Source organism: Neomonachus schauinslandi, chromosome 15 (assembly GCF_002201575.2).
Source record: "Neomonachus schauinslandi chromosome 15, ASM220157v2, whole genome shotgun sequence".
NCBI lineage: Eukaryota > Metazoa > Chordata > Mammalia > Carnivora > Phocidae > Neomonachus > Neomonachus schauinslandi.
The window spans coordinates 44,305,502-44,324,610 of NC_058417.1; the positions used below are offsets into that span (position 1 = coordinate 44,305,502).

The 19,109-nt window shown below is 45.8% G+C and overlaps 1 protein-coding gene across 1 annotated transcript in view; it reads right to left on the reverse strand.

Annotated features, from left to right (window-relative positions):
• Nucleotides 1–18,348, reverse strand: part of MARCHF10 (membrane associated ring-CH-type finger 10) — a 73,453-nt gene extending 55,105 nt beyond the window's left edge. The window contains exons 1-2 of the mRNA XM_044921841.1: nt 18,259–18,348; nt 8,489–8,608 (exon numbers count right to left, since the gene is read on the reverse strand). Coding sequence (XP_044777776.1) covers nt 8,489–8,608; nt 18,259–18,348 — 210 coding nt within the window. The remainder of the gene's footprint in view (nt 1–8,488; nt 8,609–18,258) is intronic.
• Nucleotides 18,349–19,109: the final 761 nt, after the last annotated feature.

Sequence of the window (19,109 nt, forward strand, 5' to 3'; positions counted from 1 at the left end):
GAGAGCCAGCCACTGCCAGAGTCCTCACTGAGTAAGAGAGAGTGGTCAGGAGACAATAGGGATGTTGGGGGGCGGGGAGGGATGGTGGAATAAAACAGCGCAAGCCTTAGTGCACCCGTGTTTCCATCAGAGCCTGAGGAGCAGTGGTCTGGGAGCGAGAAGGGCACCCTCCTGTCTCCTGATCCTAAAGAAAGGGTGTGGGAGGGATATGATTGGTGCCCTCCAGGGAAGGGAGCTCTGAAAAGAGGTCTGATGTACATGCGCCGTGCCACAGGAAGACTGGACAGCTCACCCTTGCCCAAGAGTGCCCGTATCTCTTTGACTTCGGCTGTTCCTTCCACCTGCCTCAGCTCCCCACCCCCACTTCCAGCTCCCCGAATCCTGTCGTGCCTTAAAGATCCAGGGAAAATCTGCATCCTCTATGAAGCTTCTCCAGGGTTCCTTTTGCCTTTTTCTTACGCTCATCCGATGCTGTCTTGAACTGCACGTGTTTGTGAGACATCTTATTTAGCCAGCACTGTGAACAGCCCAAGGGTGGGGGCATGGTTTATTTAGTACCCTGTCCACATAGCACCTAGCACCGTGTCTTGGATGCAAGCGGTTCATAATTCTTTAGTGAATAAAGCAATATAAAAGCAATACCAAAGAAAATTTTAGGATGAAATGCTGGATGTTATAAATCATGTTTAATGCAGGTATGCACCCGAATAATGTCTTGCAACTGAAAAAATTTAAAATTTTGATAGCTGGAATTTTAATTGGTTTTTAACAAGCTTTTTGTGTTTAAAAAATAATTAGGGCCATTTTTTTTAAAGGAGGGAATTTTAATAAAATGTAGTAAACTGAAACACATAGCATTACATAAAATGGGAAAAAAAGCTACTTTATTATGATCTCCCATGCACTTTCGGAGTTGCTGAGTCCAATTAACACAAGGAACTCTCTGGGTCAGAGGGCACCGATTCTCGGCATTGACAATTTCACTGAGCTGGGATAACAATTGGGGTTTGTGTCACCCGGCCACATGGCAGAATCACCCCAGTGGAAGGACTGACTTGAGGCTGTCTTGCTTATCTGTTAAAAAAGGCAGGACAACATTCTGGAAGCAGCTGCAATTTGAACTGACAGTTGCCCCATTTTACTGCCATGGCCTATTTTTAAATTACCTAGTGGAACTCAGACAAAGCACAGAAATGAAGAAGAAATGAAGCACTAGCTGCTGGCTTTGCCCAACGTACGGTTAGCGTTTGTATGCTCCATCAGTCCTGCTGAAGACCTCCGGCACCCTGGCTTGCCCACAGAGGGGCGTGCTCGCCAGGTATTCCAATTAATCTATAATCTAATCATAAAAGAAGTCTCCGGTTTAGTCTGGTGAGTTCTCTGGTGGAACATTAAATCATGTTTTTATAACAAGATGACTTCTGTTATAAAGTACAACTGAGTCCCGGGCCAACTTTGGGCCATTCTGAGTTTCCTCCGTCCACAGAGAGCTTCAACCCAGACTCTCTAATGTCCTTGTGTTCTTGCTGGTCTGTGACAGAAGGAACTTAGCCAGGGCTTTGAAGAAGCCATCTGTCCATTCGCAGAGGGGTATGCCCTGGGGAGGAAGGCTCTCTTTCGCTAGTCACTCTCCGGTCAACACCAGCGTGGAGGTTTCCAGGTGGTTGATTGTAATTGACTTGTCTTCAAGCCCAAACTGGCCATCGCACCTCGGCAGCCTCACTGACTACTAGCCTCTTAGGCAACGTCAGGGAGCATTCACCGCTCCGAGGAACAGCATCTCCTGTTTTCTCTCGTTCTTGATGAGGATTCCTATTTTGGCTGTTACGGCTGTATCAACTAGGACTTCAGCATGTGTGCATTCCTAAAACATTCTTGTAACTGTCAGTCATCACACGTTCATGGAGCTCCTATTAGGTGGTGGGCATTGGAAGTAGGACAATAAACAGCACCCGCTCTGGAGTAGCTTCCAGCCTAAGGGAGGAGGGAGATAGGAAGATGTATCCCAAGGTGGACTTGAGCCCAGAAGGTGTTATAGGAAGGCCAAAAAAGGCCAGGCCAAAAAAGATGGCCCTGGGGCGCCTGGGTGGCTCAGTTGGTTAAGCGACTGCCTTTGGCTCAGGTCATGATCCTGGAGTCCCGCATCGGGCTCCCAGCTCAGCGGGGAGTCTGCTTCTCCCTCTGACCCTCTCCCCTCTCATGCTGTTTCTCTCTCTCTCTCTCTCAAATAAATAAATAAAATCTTAAAAAAAAAAAAAAAAAAAAGATGGCCCTGCAGAGGGGTGTGCTGATGGACAGATTCACGAGGAAGGAGACAAGACGCTCTGGCTTTGGTGTCTGATTGCCATGAAGTGTGAGAAGGAGCAGGAGAAGGAATCCAAGATAATTTCTGGAATTGTGACTTGGGCAGAAACAAATTCAGGAAGAGGAACCATTTTGAGGGAAACAGATGATACAGTCAGCATCTTGAGTCTGAGGCGCTTGTGGGACACGCCATGGTGAATAGATCAACGGCTAAAATGGAAAACAAACTCAAATGAGAATTCCCACAGATCTGCACTTGTCAAACCGTGGGCTGCACATTCCCTCTCCGTGACGTACATTTGGAGCTCGAGATGTCGTGTGCAGAGCTGCGGGATTACTCAGGTGCACCTCGAGGGTGCAGAATCTGAGCTACAGTCAAGAGGGCGGCTATGACAAACACACCAGGTGCTAACGATGACTCACAGCCTCCCAGGGTGGGGCCTTTTGGCAGGTAGAACCAGTGTGTGCGTGTGTGACCTGCCTCATCCACACACGGGCCTGGAGCCAGAAAGAAGGGAGGCCAGACCCTCAAGGAATCCGAGAATGGACAAGCAGAAGTTAGGGAAAATTAAAAGTGTGAGTCATGGAACGCTTATGCCCTGTGCTAAGCCCTGGCTGCTTTCATGATACCGGTAAGGGTGTTGGTAGGTTGACATTGACAGATTAATGGGAGCCGTTTGAAAGGCGAGAAGCTCAAGGTTTCACAGGCAGGATACGCTGAATAAATAGGTAATGAAAGGAGGCATGCAAATATACCGAGGTCTCAGAAAACACAAAATGCAAATCGAGCCAGCCTTTTTGGACAGCTTGCACCGTCGTCAGAGAGCTAACATTTGCAAGGAGCTGCAGTATGCAAAACACTGTATTGTGCATTTTGCAGGGTCACTTTCTGGGAAACAAAACCTGTTCCTGGCCCAGGGGCTCTTGTCTTGTTTTTTGAACTTGACCGCAATCTGGAGCAGCGCTGTCCCATAGAACTTTCTGCAATGGTGGAAATGTCCTACATCTTTGTGGTCCAGTATGGCAGCCACGGGACACATGTGGCTACTGAGCATGTGAAATGTGGCTAGCGAGACCAAGTAACTGGGTTTACAATTTTCTTTTAATTAATTTTTTTTATTAAGATTTACTTTATTTATTTGACAGAGAGAGACACAGCGAGAGAGGGAACACAAGCAGGGGGAGTGGGAGAGGGAGAAGCAGGCTTCCTGCTGAGCAGGGAGCCCGATACGGGGCTCGATCCCAGGACCCCGGGATCATGACCTGAGCCGAAGGCAGTTGCTTAACAACTGAGCCACCCAGGCGCCCCTCTTTTAATTAATTTAAAGGTAAAGGTAAATAGCCACACATGGCTAGTGGCCACTTTATTGGACAGTACAGTTCTAGACTTCTGCTGCCCTCATGTATGGATGGATATTCTGACCTTTTCAGCCACTGCAGGTCACTTGAAGAGGCTTTGTTTTTTATTTCAACCTCCAAAATTTGTGCGGATCATCATGAACAAAACAATTAAAATGTTTATGTTGGGTAATCACCGTCACACTTAAGCTTACTGTGCTTTCTGGGAGGTTCAGGTGACCTCACCGGTCCACATCCCACTGAGCCAGGCCTGGGGACGAGCGGGTCGCTGCTGGTGTCAGGTTTACTGCCGCCTTCCCACGGAACGTTGGGTCCTTGTGACACGGAATCTATTTAGTTGCCGGTTGCTGATGGTGAAGGACAATAAACCTGTTCCTATCAGCAGGGCAAACGGTACTCTTGGTCTCTGCCTTCTTTGCTGACGAAGAAGTAAATGCAGTGACAACATGTCCTAAGTCCTTGAGGTATGTGCATTTGGAACAGTGTCCCTCTCAGCGAGGCTAGAAGACAAGAAAAGCTCATGACGCCCCTCTTCGTAGAAGGTTGCTGCTCCCCCCCACCCCCAAGTCCTGGGCTAATCATTCTCATCATTTTCTCTGGGGTAATCGGGGCTCCTGTTTCTTCTCTGTGAAGGTTTGGGAGGGCGAAATATCCTGTCAGTTACAGCAGGCTCGTCTAGGCCAGAGGCTCTCCCGGGGACACGGTTTCCTGCTCGTATCGAGAGACTGCTTTGCTTTTTAATCTACTAATCATCCAACTCCTAGTTGATTAGATGGAGCTGCTGTGTATTTCCCTATTTCTTCTACTCTGATTAAACAGTTAACATGGTTGTATGTAACTTTGAAAAGGGTCTAAAATTAAGTTGCCTTTTAAATTAAATTGGCTTTTAGAAATGTGGCTTGGGATTGGGCTGAGGCGAAAGAAGGTATTCTAGAAGCCTCAGAGCCTGCTCTGCTACTGATACTTCCTAGAGCACCATTTGTAAGACCGGTCGGACACCAAGGCAATTTATAATGTAATCTAATGTTAGCATGAACGTAAGAGTCTCTTGTTCTCGCATTGATCCCACGAGATCAGCATTAATAATAAGTATCTCCTTGATGGGAAATTGAAGTGCTTAGAAGTGGTTTGTCTGAATTCACACTGTGATGAGGGACAGAGATGGCTCTTGATGATGAGTGTTCTTTCTACTTTGCCACATCACTGACTTAAATGCATTTAGGAGGTACCGCTTTAAAGAACCTCTCTCAGCACGAACTTGATGGTTATGGCTTTATCTTGGATTTAGGGGTAACACGGCCTCTGTCTAAGGTACAGTTAAAGCCACAGGCAGTAGTGAGGTCCCTGCGCCTCGTGGAGTGGCCGCCGTGTTAACTGTGCATTTGGGGATCCGCCCCCTCCAGGCAGGTGTCTGGAAATGATAGCTTGATACTGGTTGGATGGTAAATGTCTCTAAGTTGGATGGTAAATGTCTCTAAGTCCAGGTTCATCAGAATTGTGATCATCTGAGACTGGGTCAAGGAAGGAACACATGGCGGAAACTGCAATACAAGCATCAGAATTTGGTGGTGGTGTGCTTCACGCAGTGAGTGCGGTGGAAAGCGTCCTATGGATTAAGCAATCCGCTCACTCACTGCCCGCTCAGTCAGAATGAACTCTCCTTTACAGATCAGAGGCAACGCTTTCCTTGGAGGGTTTTCAGCCGCAGGAGTCTCTCGAAGGGAATTATGTAGGGGGAATGTTCACCTATGGAGGAGGGCTTTGGTTAGGTTACCCCTGCACGTTGAACTGTATCTTTCTCCTGCTCTTTTCTCAGTGACCAATTATCTTTTGCACCTGTAGTACCTGATGTGGTACTCAACCCACTGAGCTCTGCAAACTGGGACTGGTCTGGCCTGCGTTCTCCTTTGGCAGGTGCTAGTATTCTGACAGCTTCCTCTGGGAGACTGGCTCCAGGACCTCCCTGGCACTGAGGATCCTATAAAAAGAGGTTTGATAAGTTCTGTATTCCCTCAGGATTTGAAAGATAGCGGGGCAGGCCCAGACTATAACTATTTGTTAGCTAATATGCTAACAAACGGTGTTGAATGCAGATTTTCAGAGACATTTGGGCGGGGGCCCAAACCTGAGAAGAGAACGCTCCAAACCAACCCACGATCCTGGGGGCTGAAGAGTTCCTGATCTGGTTTATCTCGTAAGGGATCTCTGGCTTCATTCGTATGGAGCAAAAGTTGAAGGACTGAGCAGGGGGGCAGGGATCAACATTACGAGCACACAAGTCAGATGGCTGATGAATGATACATTCAGTGACATTTTCGCCGCCCCACCCCCAGCCTTCCTGTGCTTTTGTACCCAGAGGCAAATCCTCCAGTATCCCCCAAAGAATATCAGTAATACAGAGAGCAAAGCAGAGGTGAATTTCACTGTGGAAAATTCTGGTTTTGTCACTCTTCTTGATACAGAAGATGTGACCTTGAAGGCACTTGTATAATCAAGGCCCAAACCCTTGGGATATCATTACCTGGAAAAAAATTGAGATCATGTAAGTCATGTTGTTTTGGGTTCTCTGGCAGACTGAGGTACAGAGACAGAGTGCAAACATGAAAAATCCTTTTCTTGTACTTTGGAAATGGCCAGTTTTATGCATCTGACCACATATTTTTGTCCTTATTTCATCATTACCTTTATATGTACAACCATATCCTTTTTTAGACGCAGTCTGAGTGTTTTGCAATGATGATTTAAAGAATGAATAATTTTTATAGCATAAAGAAGAAAACTACAGAAATCTGTCAACAGCCTGTCCCCCAAAGTTTGTGGAGAGGAGCATGAAACTTCAAGTCCTAGAATATCCTGAAGGTGCTAGTATTGCCAAAGGAAATGGCCATGGTTATGCACTTGAGTCTTTGCGTGAAAATACAAGAACCCAGCTGCCCGTGTGTTTACCGGTCTAGGAAGATTGCTGCATGTTACTGTTTGACTTACGTTACATTTTTTATCTGCCCTTGAGTTTTGTTCCTGCATGCAAAAAAAAAAAAAAAAAAAAAGGTGAGAACTTTTCTTAATGCTAAAAATGTGTTGTTCTAGCCAAACTAGATTTAATTTTTTGGATTAATCTCACTCCCTAAGTTTAATCAGCAGCAGGCATTCTATTTCGTCTTTGACTAACGGGGAACGACCCAGGTGATGTGTTCTTCTCGATAGTGCCAATATTGTAAGAGAGTCTCTTTCCCCTTCAGACTCTAGGTGGAATATTTTATCGTGTGATTTCATGTTCCTTAATAGGGAGTATAGATCTCACCCAGGGATACATCTACATCCATAAACATCAATCATTGATGTTTTTAAGGTATCCTTTGAACATTAAATAACCACAGTGTAAGCATCCCAGATTAAAGGAGAAATCCCAACGAGAACTTGATTGATATCAGGTATCCAGGATCTATCCCAGGGATCCGCGCCACTGACAGAGAGAGTCCATCCTCTGGAGTATATTGCAGGCATAAAATATTAAATAAGAATTCATAAAAGGCATATTACTCATCTTAAATCAATTCACCATGCTAACAAACGGTGTTGAATGCAGCTTGTGGTATTTAGTGCTTACATAGGATAAGTAAAATTCGTACTCAGATAAGATCTTAAATATGAAATATGATCTTATAGTTCAGTGGTTCAGAGCACCCTCCCTGGGTTAGACTGCCTGGAAGGGAACCCTGACTCCACCACACACTGGCATGAAGTCTTGGGTCAAGTTTCTTATCTTTTCTAAGGCTCAGTTTCTCATCTGTAAAATGAGGTAAATACATAGAGATTTATGAGAATTAAATAAGCTAATATGTATAAAACGCTTAGCACAGTGCTGGAACATTGTAAGCACTCAGATATTGGTAACTACAGCTATTATCATATCACTATCATATTGATTTTACTATCTTTTATTATCATCCAGACAAAAACATTTGAACAATTTCTAGTTATTACAGGATGCAGTTATTACTACATTTTACTCTATTTAAAAACGAGATTAAGCAATGCAGTGGGTTAGACTATACACCCATACACATACATGATATATCTTCGTATCTGTATCTATCTTATGGCTATGGTTATATGGACAGATCAGATAGACATTGATGCAGGTGTATAGATAGATGATGCTGTGCTTTAGAAGGCCCAGTGCCTCAAGTCTTTTTTGTTTTTCCATTTTTTAAATTTTAAATTCAATTAGCCAACATATAATGATTCATTAGTGGCATTTAACACCCAGTGTTCATCCCATCACGTGCCCTCCCTAATGCCCGTCACCTGGTTACCCCATCCCCCTCCCCCCCCAGCAACCCTCAGATTGTTTGCCGGAGTTCAGAGTTTCTCATGGTTTGTCTCCCTCTCTGATTTCTTCCCTTTCCATTTTCTCTCCCTGTCCCTATGGTCCTCTGTGCTATTCCTTATATTCCACACATGAGTGAAACCATATGATAATTGTCTTTCTCTGGTTGACTTATTCATCTTAGCCTCAACTCCTGAAATGAAAGAGCTGTAGCATTTCTGATTTGGATGGTGCCTCAGAGACAATCTCCATCAGGCCCATCAGGAAAGAAGATGGAGGCCCAACCGGGGTGAAGAGGGTTAGTTGCTCAGCAAAGAAGCCGCCTGGACAGTACCCAGGATGGGAGCTCTTGCCCTTGCGTCTCCCTGTCCTGACATTTAGGGTTTCCAACACCTCCTTTCTGAGTTGGCTTTTTCCTAAGTGACTGACACACACACACACACACACACACAGCAGTAGAAGCAGGAGGAGGATATCTCCCAGAGTTCTAAGTACCTGTTTGGAAGATGACCCACTTGAAAACCGGGATCTCTCCAAATTTGTCTCTGGCCCCCCAAATTGATCTCGTTTCTTCTCATTTGGGTCTCTTCTGTATTCCTGTCGTCTCAGACAAGCCTGCAGAATAAAAAAAATGTTTCCTTGGCTTAGGTGTGCGACGAGCTTTGATATATAACTTTTTGCTTAATTTCTATAATGAGGAGCATGAAATATATAACGTCCATCTCCAAGGGCTCATCAACATCTTTACCAAGTGTGAGGACGCTCAGCCAGGCATCGTTCTCTCTTCCCTTTGCCCAAAATGCCAGGTCAAAAATAGTAGCTACTGCTTTAATAAATTAAAATCAACATACCAAGAGGTGTTTTGACAAGTATTTCCCCAACAATTGCCTGCTTAGGGCAAGAAGGACCTGATACACGGTATTAGCTTCCCCTTCTGCCTTGCTCTTCTCCAAGCCCCCTCATTCTATCACCGCTCTACTCTGGCCTCTTGGATCACACCTGGTTCCAGGGGAAGGCTTTTCCTATGTGAGAGCTTTAGCACGTGCGCTTCCTTCCACTCGGAATGCCTTTCATGGGATGTTCACAGGCTGGCAAATCCTGCAGATCTAGTCAGATCCAGCTCACGTGGCATCTCTTTCCTTGCCTTGCTCCTCTTCCCCAGGCCAAATTAATTGCTCCTTTATACAGACGCAGCTTGAATTATGCAATTTTTTTAAACTGTTGTACAAGTTAGTTGTTTTGAGCCTGTATCTCCTGCTGATCAGTAAGAACCCTCAGGGTAAGGACCACCTCTTATTTTTTGAATCCCCCAGCATCTAACATTTAATGTTCGCTGAATTGCATTATTGTTTCAGAGGGAAATATCAGTCCCCAAATGCAAAACAATAAAAAAAAAATAAAAATAACCAACAAAAAAAATTTTCCGTTGTTTAAAAAACAAACAAAATTAAGAGAAAATCTAGTACCAATACATTTCTTCTCCAGGATCAGGACAGAAAAAAACCCCAAGGATATCATATGCTATGGGGGTTTCAACTGATATTTTAAATAGTTTAAAATAGTAAAACTCCTTGGAGCATTTCTATAGATTCAGTGCCCGAATTCACCTTTGCGCTGCTAGAGCCAAATTATCCACTGTCATGGTAAAGAAACGCAATGTAAAGACCAACAATACTGTTTCTAAACAGGGCCTGACATCTCCCCTTCCTGGCTGGGTTGAGAAAGGAAAGATTCCTTCTTCATTTTTCCCCTTTGTTAGAAAATGCATCTCCTTCCTTGACGTGGAAGGACTTGCCAGAATTTCAGGCCTCTGGGAAAGCCTAATATTATGCTACGTGGTTAAAAATAGAAATGACCTGATATTAACAAAACATTTACCACTTGGAATTGGGAACAGCGAGCTGGTTAACACTGTGCTTCACAGCCACGTTGCTGGTGAAGCCCTGGCCTCAGGGCTTATGCACAGCGGCCAGTGGTACCTGCAGCAAGTGGAATCCTGTCGAAAAGTACGGTTCCACCCTGCCTTATTTGGAAAGGGAGAGCAATCAAAACGGTTGCCCCCCCCCCTTTTCTCCTGTTTCACTGTTAATCTTATTTTCAAAAACTATGCTGTATAGATAGCAAGCCATCTTAATCGTGGGCAGTGTTGTTTTTTTTTTTTAATTATTTGAGGCGGGGGTGGAGGGGCAGAGGGAGAGAGAATCCCAAGCAGACTCCCCACTGAGCATGGAGTCCGACCTGGGGCTCGATCCCAAGACCCTGAGGTCATGACCTGTGCCGAAATCAAGAGTCGGACACTCAACCAACTGAGCCACCCAGGTGCCCTGGCAGTGTCTGTTTTAATAAATAATTTGAGCAAAAAAAACCCCCCAAAAGTGGTGGACAGTAACTATGATAAATCAGTTAAACATCGAGTATGAAAATAAACCAAAGTAAACCTGAAGAGAGTTAGCCAGAGAGTTTAATGACGTTCCAGTAAAGACGGGCCTCTTCTTTTTCATTCCTTTTCCGATGACTTCAGGTTGGAGCCCGTTTGGGAGGAAGCCTGGCTCGGAGTGTTGTTTCCTGGAGCGGCAGATGTCTGTGTTATCCTACCCGACTGGGATTGCAGGCGCAAACAGCAAATGCTGATAGGCTCAAAGAGGAGGACAGTGTTAGCAAATGCACGCAGGACCAAGGCAGATTTTGTGGGATGAACAGAATTCTTGTGGGTTGAGTGTTTTTTGAAAATTCTCTCCAAGAATGCATGCAACTTAAATATTTCTTTCCCAAAAGTGGAGGAGGAGTAGAATGGTTTGCAGTGTCGAAAAAAAAATTTCCTCCTCTGGTTCCTTTATGCCTCCTCTCATAGAGGAGTCCGAGAGCAAACCGGTGACAGGGTACATAATTTTTATCTTGATACAGCCAAGCAGCAATCTTTCTGTGTAAATCAAACATCGGTCCTCTTGAAGTGATAGCTTTGCCCAGTTGAAGGAACACAGGGACAGAGAGGCAAGTCCAGACTTCCAGTCCTAGAAATAGCAAGACAGGAGCCGTAACTGCCCCACGTCCCCTGGGGGCTAGTTTTCTTATTATTTGTAAATGTGAACGATTTTTTTTTTTTTTTTTTTTTACCATTTTTGATGCTGATGTTTCCACAGTGGGGGTCCCAGAGCGACAGGGCAGAGTGTGAAATCCACAGGCTGGCAAGGAGGAACTGACGTGTAACTCATGATCACCGGGGGCTCCCCTTCCCCTGGAACTTTAAAAATATTCCCTTTTCGGTTCCACATGTCTGGAGCTAGATTGCTATAAATAAGTTTCTGTTCATGTGACGGAACTGGCTGAGGGCGGTCTGAAAATGGAAGGCTTCAGGTAACTCATTTCCTCCTCGAGCTGGGTGGGGGGCTTCCTCCTTCACTCCTCCTCTGGCGCTGCCCCCACAACCCCCCCTCCCAGCCCATCCCTCTATCGGCGCGCAGTCAGGCTGCCTCCAGAGCACAAGCTCCCAATGTGGGGGCAGAACACAGAATGTGCATATATGCCTTTGGCGGATGACGTGGGTTCTGTGACTCACTGTAACTCAATACGGGTAAACATGACAAGCCCCAGCTCTGCCACTTTCTCGCAACATGACCTTGGGCAGCCTGACTAACTCCATTGATTCTTGCTTCCCTCGTCTGAACGAGGGAGATGCCCGGTGCTGCCGCCAGATTGCCGGGGAGCCTGGGGCCTTGTTGGCAGGGCCCTGGGCAGAGTGACTGGCTCCTGGCGAGTGTTCAGTGAAAGGCACTCATCACCACCCTCATCACCCTCATCATCATCATTAGGCTTTAACTGCTGTTTCTGATCCCATTGCTTGGTTTACTTCTATTTCTAAAGCCAGCCTTTGCCCGCTCCCGTGACTCGGATCCTGGTCAGGGAAGAAGAATCTTTCTGTCCGGCCCTGAGCTTCATCCTTGTTTTGTGCCCTGGAGGCAGCGGTCTGCCCCTGGGCCTGCAGTTCCCCCGCCAGACAACTGAGGGGATCCTGCCCTCAGTCAGTCAGGGTACCTCATAAAGCGCTTTTTCTTCAGTGTTGCAGCTTTCTGAATCCACCGGTGTGGGGGGGGTAATGGGGGGTGGGAGGCTCAGTTTCTTACGTTTATTTGATTATCAGTCCCACCTCCAAGTCCTCATCTGGGCTCCGGAGGCCTTAAGAAGCCACCAGCCATAGGAACACTTTCCCGGCCTCCCAGTTCCAGTATGAAAAACCCCGTGACCACGGGGCATCTCTGCCTCTCGAGCATGGTGGCCTCCGCCAAGGTTATTGTCGCTCCAACCTCCAAGCATTTGGAGAAGTGGGACTTGCCACTGCTTCGGTTGGTACTTCTCTGTTCTTAGGATCTAATATGCGTAACCCGGACTTTGGGGGTTTAATTATCATTGGTGGCATTATTCAAGTTCATTAGTTTTAAGATGTTAAGGAATCAGAGGTGTAAGAACAATTTGACATGCTATTCCCCTCAAATGAGTTTCTTTTCCTGTTCTGTCTGTGGAGAGGACAGAAGCACGTACCTCAGAGGTGAGCAGAGAACCCTCCCCCAGGCTCCCATGGGAGGGGAAGCTGAGTTTTCTCTACTCCCTCAAACCCCTGAGTGGACGGTCCCCAAGCCCCCCGCCACCTGGCACTGTCACCTGTCATGTCCTTGAACAAGTTCATAGCGTCATGTTCAGTTGTTTGCTCAGTCCTTGAAAGATCAGGATGAAATAAATGACAGGAAATGAAACCCATCCGAACACATTTGATAGATTACGGAATAGCATTCTGAAATGCCAAGTGTAATCTTTCTCTCCAGCTTTCGGTAGAAATTAATGGCTAAATTCTACCTCAAGTTACATAAACACGTTTGACCAAAAGAAGGAAGGGGAAAAAAAAAAAATCTATGCAGCATGAACACCCTTGAAGAAACAGAGCCAAATCCTGAGATGGCATGTAATTATGTACTAGCTACCAGATTCTGAAATAGCATGTAATATGCCAGATAGATGTTTATTTCCTCTTGTTTTTTCAAAAGGGTCCCACCCAACCGCTGAAAGAAGCAGCATCAAAATAACTCAGGGTGTGTTTAAGCCACCTCTCCTGGTGCTGCCACACAGACCTGTAAAGGCACTGCTAATTTGGTGTGCACCAACCCTTAGCATATTTTAGGATGTCACAGGAATATGTACACAGGAGGTTTGTAAGGGCTTCAATTTGAGCCAGTTCATTAAAGGCGAGTGAAGCACAGGCAGGAATCTGTGGCAAATTTATATGATTTAGGAGTCCTATCTAGTTATTAGGTCTTACACTATTTGTACATTCTGAAATGGGGAGTCCCTAGTGTGCAAGCAGGTTGCTGCCCTGGGAGTGAAAGCTGGGATTCCTTGGGCCAAGCTCATTAATGAGCCAGGGATTCAATATCGACCCGATGCAAAGTCTATCTTAGTAAATTATCTAGATGCACACAGGTCATATATGGACCAAGTTTTTGAGGTGTTATTAAGGTCATGCAAATGATTCTTAAACCCCTATTTTAAATCCTTTCTGGAACAAGTCAAGGGAGAGACTAAATCATACAAATAGCTCACCACTGTTCCCTTCGAAGTCGTTTCTGTGGGTTGCTATATATTTAATTCAACAATACTCAGAACATATTAAAGACAACCATATTTATTTTTTGCAGACTTTGTGGTGAGTGGTTTTGAAAATGCTGAATGAGGGTGGACTTGACCTTGAGAAATAGTTACAAGTCAGCTGAATCTAAGACTGATAAACAGAGTTGGTGGTCAAGTTAGGTAATGGTGCCTCACATCAAAGGCAGGGCATTCAGTTCGACATAGAAGAGTATGTCTCCATCCCTGCCCATAAGAAACTGTGGTCCAGATTGAGGGGAAGTCACCCAGAAGACAATTTCAATACAATTTCATAAGCAACGTGAAAGAGGTATGAAAGGGCGATTTGGTATTGGAGTGATGGAAATGTTCTAAAGCCGGATGATGATTTGGCTGCAGATTTGGTAAATTTACTGCAAGTCATTAAATTATACACTTAAAACAGGTGAATTTTATGATATGTGAATTATACTTCAATGAAGTGGGGTTTTAAAAATATTTTATTTATTTATTTGTCAGAGAGAGAGAGAGGGAGAGAGAGCACAAACAGGGGGAACAGCAAGCAGAGGGAGAAGCAGACTTCCCGCTGAGCAGGGAGCCCGATACGGGACTCAATCCCAGGACCCTGGGATCATGACCTGAGCCGAAGGCAGATGCTTAACTGACTGAGTCACCCAGGCGCCCCAATAAAGTGGGTTTTTTGTTTTTTTGTTTTTTTAAAGATTTTATTTATTTATTTGACAGAGAGAGACACAGCGAGAGAGCGAATACAAGTGAGGGAGAGGGAGAAGCAGGCTCCCCGCTGAGCAGGGAGCCCGATGTGGGGCTCGATCCCAGGACCCTGAGATCATGACCTGCGCCGAAGGCAGATGCTTAACGACTGAGCCACCCAGGCGCCCCTAAAGTGGGTTTTAAAAGAAGGGTGTGGTGGGAGTACAGAGGTTTCATTTAGTTCTAAATTCAAACTGCAGTCTCTACCACCCTTGTCAAGAGAGTAAAGAAGGGGGAAGGGGAGGTCAGAGAAGCGGTGAAGATTTAGGCTGCTCTGGTTGTGGTTCTTGGGTCTTGGACCTGCCTCTACGTGGGGGGAAGCAACTCCAGGATTTCATGCATTCCAACTGCACTGTCAAGTTCACATTTTAGATAGATTTCAAAAAAGCAATCTGAAGGATGCCAAGGTTGGAGGCATGGAGAACGGTAATAAGGACATTGTAATGATCTTGGAAAGAAACCATGGAGGTGGGAACCAGGGTGGTGGCAATGGGATGAAAGGAAGGCACCAGTTCAAGAGCTTTTAAATAATGGTGGCAGGACTTGGTAACAGGTGGGATGTGGGTGGTGAGGGAGAGAAAGGAGTCGGGCAAGGCTTACATACAGAGGAGGACGGCAGAGGGTGGACATGCTGAGGTGCCTCTGTGACATCCAGATGGAAATGTGCAACAAGCAGGCGTGCATGTGATCGTGACACTTTAGGGAGACTCAGTATTACAGGTCATTAGTCTACGAGTGATGGTTAAAAACATGGAAGGGAGGAGATGGGTCACAGAGACCTTGTGAGCTGGAAGAAAGCTAGGCTGTTGGAAACCGGGGGAATTAACATTTGTGGGGCAGGGAGAAGAATGGGAGAGAAACAGAAGGAAAATCAGCAGAGTGTGCTGTCAGGAAGCCAAAGGAGTAATGTTTTGAGAAGGAAGGAGTAATAGTGTCAAATGTAGATAAAGCTTCAGAAAATAAAGACTAAAAAGATGTCCCTTGAATTTGGCTACTGACCTTAAAACAACTTCAGGGAGGGGAGGGGGCAGCCAGGCTGCAGTGGGTTAGGAATGAACGGGGTTGGCGGGGGGGAGTAGAGACAGAAATGTAGCAGGTTGGGGACAGTGCCAGGGCTGTGGCCAGAGATGGACCGCGTGTCCTGCAGCTTTGTTCTTTTGTTCTCAGTATAGGAGGGACTTGAGCATGTTTGTAGGCTGAGCCAATTAGAAGGAAGGAAATGTCAAAGATACAGACGACAAGTCCCTGGATGGAGAGGGGCTGGACACAGCAGGGTGTGGGCCAAGAGCTCCGGCCAGGCGCTGGCCGGGAAAGTGTTGTTTCCCCCTGCGAACTTGAGGGCTGGATGGGTGTGTAGCCTGGAATGGAAGGGGAGGAGTGGCGAGGCTTCCCACCTGATGGCCTTGGGTCCTTTGCTTTGTTTCCTGTGTGTATAAAACAGGAAGAGAAGTTCTTTGTTGAAAGTGTGGGGATTGCAGGTCTGAGAAAAGTAGGAAAGTTGAAAACCGACAATGACAGAGGGAGCTGATGGACGAGTAAGCATGTCGATGCTGAGTCAACCTTCACTCCTTTCTCTCCCTCACTCCGCCTCTCCATATATCGGCATGATGTCAGTTCTTCTTCTGTTTCCTGGGTTGGGCCACTTCTCACCACCTCCACTCCTACCCCCTGGGTCTGAGCCACCATCATTTCTCTTCTAAATTTCTCTCAGAGTTTCCTTACCAAGTTTTTCTGCTGCTTCTCAAGTCCCTTTCCTTCCTTTCCCCATACAGCAGCAAGAGTGATCTTTAAACACTGTAAATCAGATCATGCTGCTCCCCCGCTTAAAATCATCCCAATAATTCCCCCTAAGAATAAACTCCAAACACCAAACTTTGTCCTGAGAGATTCGACACGACCTGGCCCATTTACCTCTCTTACCTTGTCATGTGCCACATTCTCCCTTGATCAATGTGTTTCAGCCACTCAGGCCTTCTTTTGTTTCTTCCAGGGCTCCAAGTTAGTTCCTGCCTCAGGGTCTTTGCACTTGCTTTCCTTCTGCTCAGGATGCTCTGGCCAGCTCTTTCCCATCTTTTACCTCTACACTCAAATGTTACTTCCCCAAAGAGGCTTCCCTAACTGTGTAAGGGAGCATCACCCCCCAGCTGGTTACCTCTGTTTGCCTCCTTATATTTATCAGTAATCAAAACTATCTTACATATTTATTTAGTTGTGTGTATTGTTTGTTTCTCAATTCCAGAATAAGAATGCTGGGAGAGGGCGCCTGGGTGGCTCAGTTGGTTAAGCGACTGCCTTCGGCTCAGGTCATGATCCTGGAGTCCCGGGATCGAGTCCCGCATCAGGCTCCCTGCTCGGCAGGGAGTCTGCTTCTCCCTCTGACCCTCCCCCCTCTCATGTGCTCTCTCTCTCTCATTCTCTCTGTCTCAAATAAATAAATAAAATCTTTAAAAAAAAAAAAAAAGAATGCTGGGAGAGAAGGGACTTCGTTTAGGACATTGTATGCACTTGATAAAGTGTTGTTATTTATAAGGATAGTGTTGAAAGTATCCTTATAAATAAGGACAGTGTTGAAAGTCCAATGAAATTAGAAAAATAAAGCCCCAGTGACTTTAGGCCACACAGTTGTGTGATTTTCTCCAGCAGAGATCATCAAATAATAAGACTGATTTTCTTACGTGCTTGTTCTGGAGACAATTTCAAACAGGCATTTCCGAATGAAGGTCAGGTGGCAGAGGGGTCTTGGTGAAAAGCAGATGGATTCCCAGTGTGACCAGTTCAGGTATTTACGTTCTTATTCATTTTACAGAAATTCCCTCAATTTTACAGTCTCGTGCGTGGGTTGGCAAGTTGTGGGAGGAAGTTGCTGACTCTGTTTCCAGTCCCACAGCTGAGCTGTGCTATACAGGTGAAATCAGGTTACTGAGCTCGGTCTGGTTTCCTTGGTGACCCAGGAGGTTTGGTTATATTTGAAATTGCTAAGAAGGAGAAAAATCTGATAGCAACAGTTCTGTGTTTTCCTTAAGGAAGGAGCACTTTTCAATCCTCGGCTGAAGCAGAGGACATGCCTCTTTGGCAAGGGTTGACCTCTGGCCAGCAGGCTGGGCGACACTTTCTCACTGCTCCCAGAATCTCACGCCCAGTCTGGCAAGTTTGTCCTGTGCTAGCTCTGGGTGATTACATCACGACTCCTCGGGCTCCCTGTCTGTTTTGTTTTTGCATGTAAACACTGTAACTAGGGTGACGAATAGTTAGCTTGTTGGAGAATGTGTTAACCACCTTTCTTCTGGTGGGATGACAGTGGAAAGGCATGTTATTTTATAAATGGTAGGTCAACCCCATTAACTCTTTAAGGGTTTTTTTCTGGATAGCTGGCTTATCAAGCTTAAGCCTTCATGTCATTCATTGACTAGGTTTGTGTGCCAAGCTCTGTGCTAAGTACTTTTCAAGTGTTATTTTGTTTTCGTGACAATATTATGAAGTGGGTGCTATTATTATATTTTTTTGATTTTTTTTAGACAGGGTGGGAGGGGCAGAGGGAGAGGGAGAGAGAGAATCCTAGGCAGACTCCAGGCCTAGTACAGAGCCCGACACAGGGCTTGATCTCACAACCCTGAGATCATGACCTGAGCTGAAATCAAGAGTCAGATGCTTAACTGACTGAGCGACCCAGGCGCCCCAAAGTGGGTACTGTTATTAACCCCATTTTAAGGATGAGGAAACACAGAGAGGTCAAGTGGCTTTCCATAGTCACACATCTAGGAAGTGATGGGTTTTGGATTTTAGAAAGTGATTACTGCTTATCATGTACTCAGACTGTATCCTGAATTCTCGCATAATTACTGTAAGGAAGGTGGAAGATGATTCTAGTTTTTTGCAGTTACCTGATACTCAGAGTCCACCTTATGCTGCATGTCCCGCAGATATTGAACATTACTCACGAACTTCTGCCTGTCCCTTGCTTCATGCAACATGATTCTTAATCCCCAACCTGCATATAAAAGATAAATAAATGTGCTGTGACATAATCCTTTGTTGCTGTGCCGTATTTGGATTTATCTTAGTATAATTGCTTTTATTCTCTTATTAATCTAATTTCCATTGTTTGAAAGGCACAGATGCTCCTTTCAGCCAGCAAGGACTCTTTGTATTGGTGTGGATGCCCTTACAGCCCTCCTGTTCTGGGCATAAATAATGCAGCCACATTCATCAGCTGGCTTCAGCGATCCCGTCCTGGTTGGTTATTCATAGGGAGTTAGGCTGACAGACACCTGATTCAGAAGCAGTTCTATGACTTGACAAAAAAAGGAAACCCAAGAATCTAGCGAAATTAGCAATGACTAAAGTTATGAGCGCCTGGTCACTTAAATTCACTTATTCAACAGTCGTGTCCCTATTCCAACTGAGGCCCTATGCTGGGTGCTGGGATACAGCAGTCAGAAGGATGAACGTGCCCCTGCCTTGGTGGTGTTTACAGTCGGGTGGGCAGAGGACTGACACTGAACATTGCTGCACCCCAGCCACTTCAAACTCCACGAGGTGTTCTCACGAGCCTGCCCCTCCTCCAGAATTATCTGAGGGGAATGTTCACACCGCCCAGCGAGCTGCTCGAACCCATAACCTGGCCGGCTTCCTAACATTCCCTCTCCCGCGCCATCCATATCATCACCCAGCCCTGATGATTTTCTCCCCTGAGCAGCCCCTGAATCCATCGTGGTGTGAGTGTGGGCCCTGC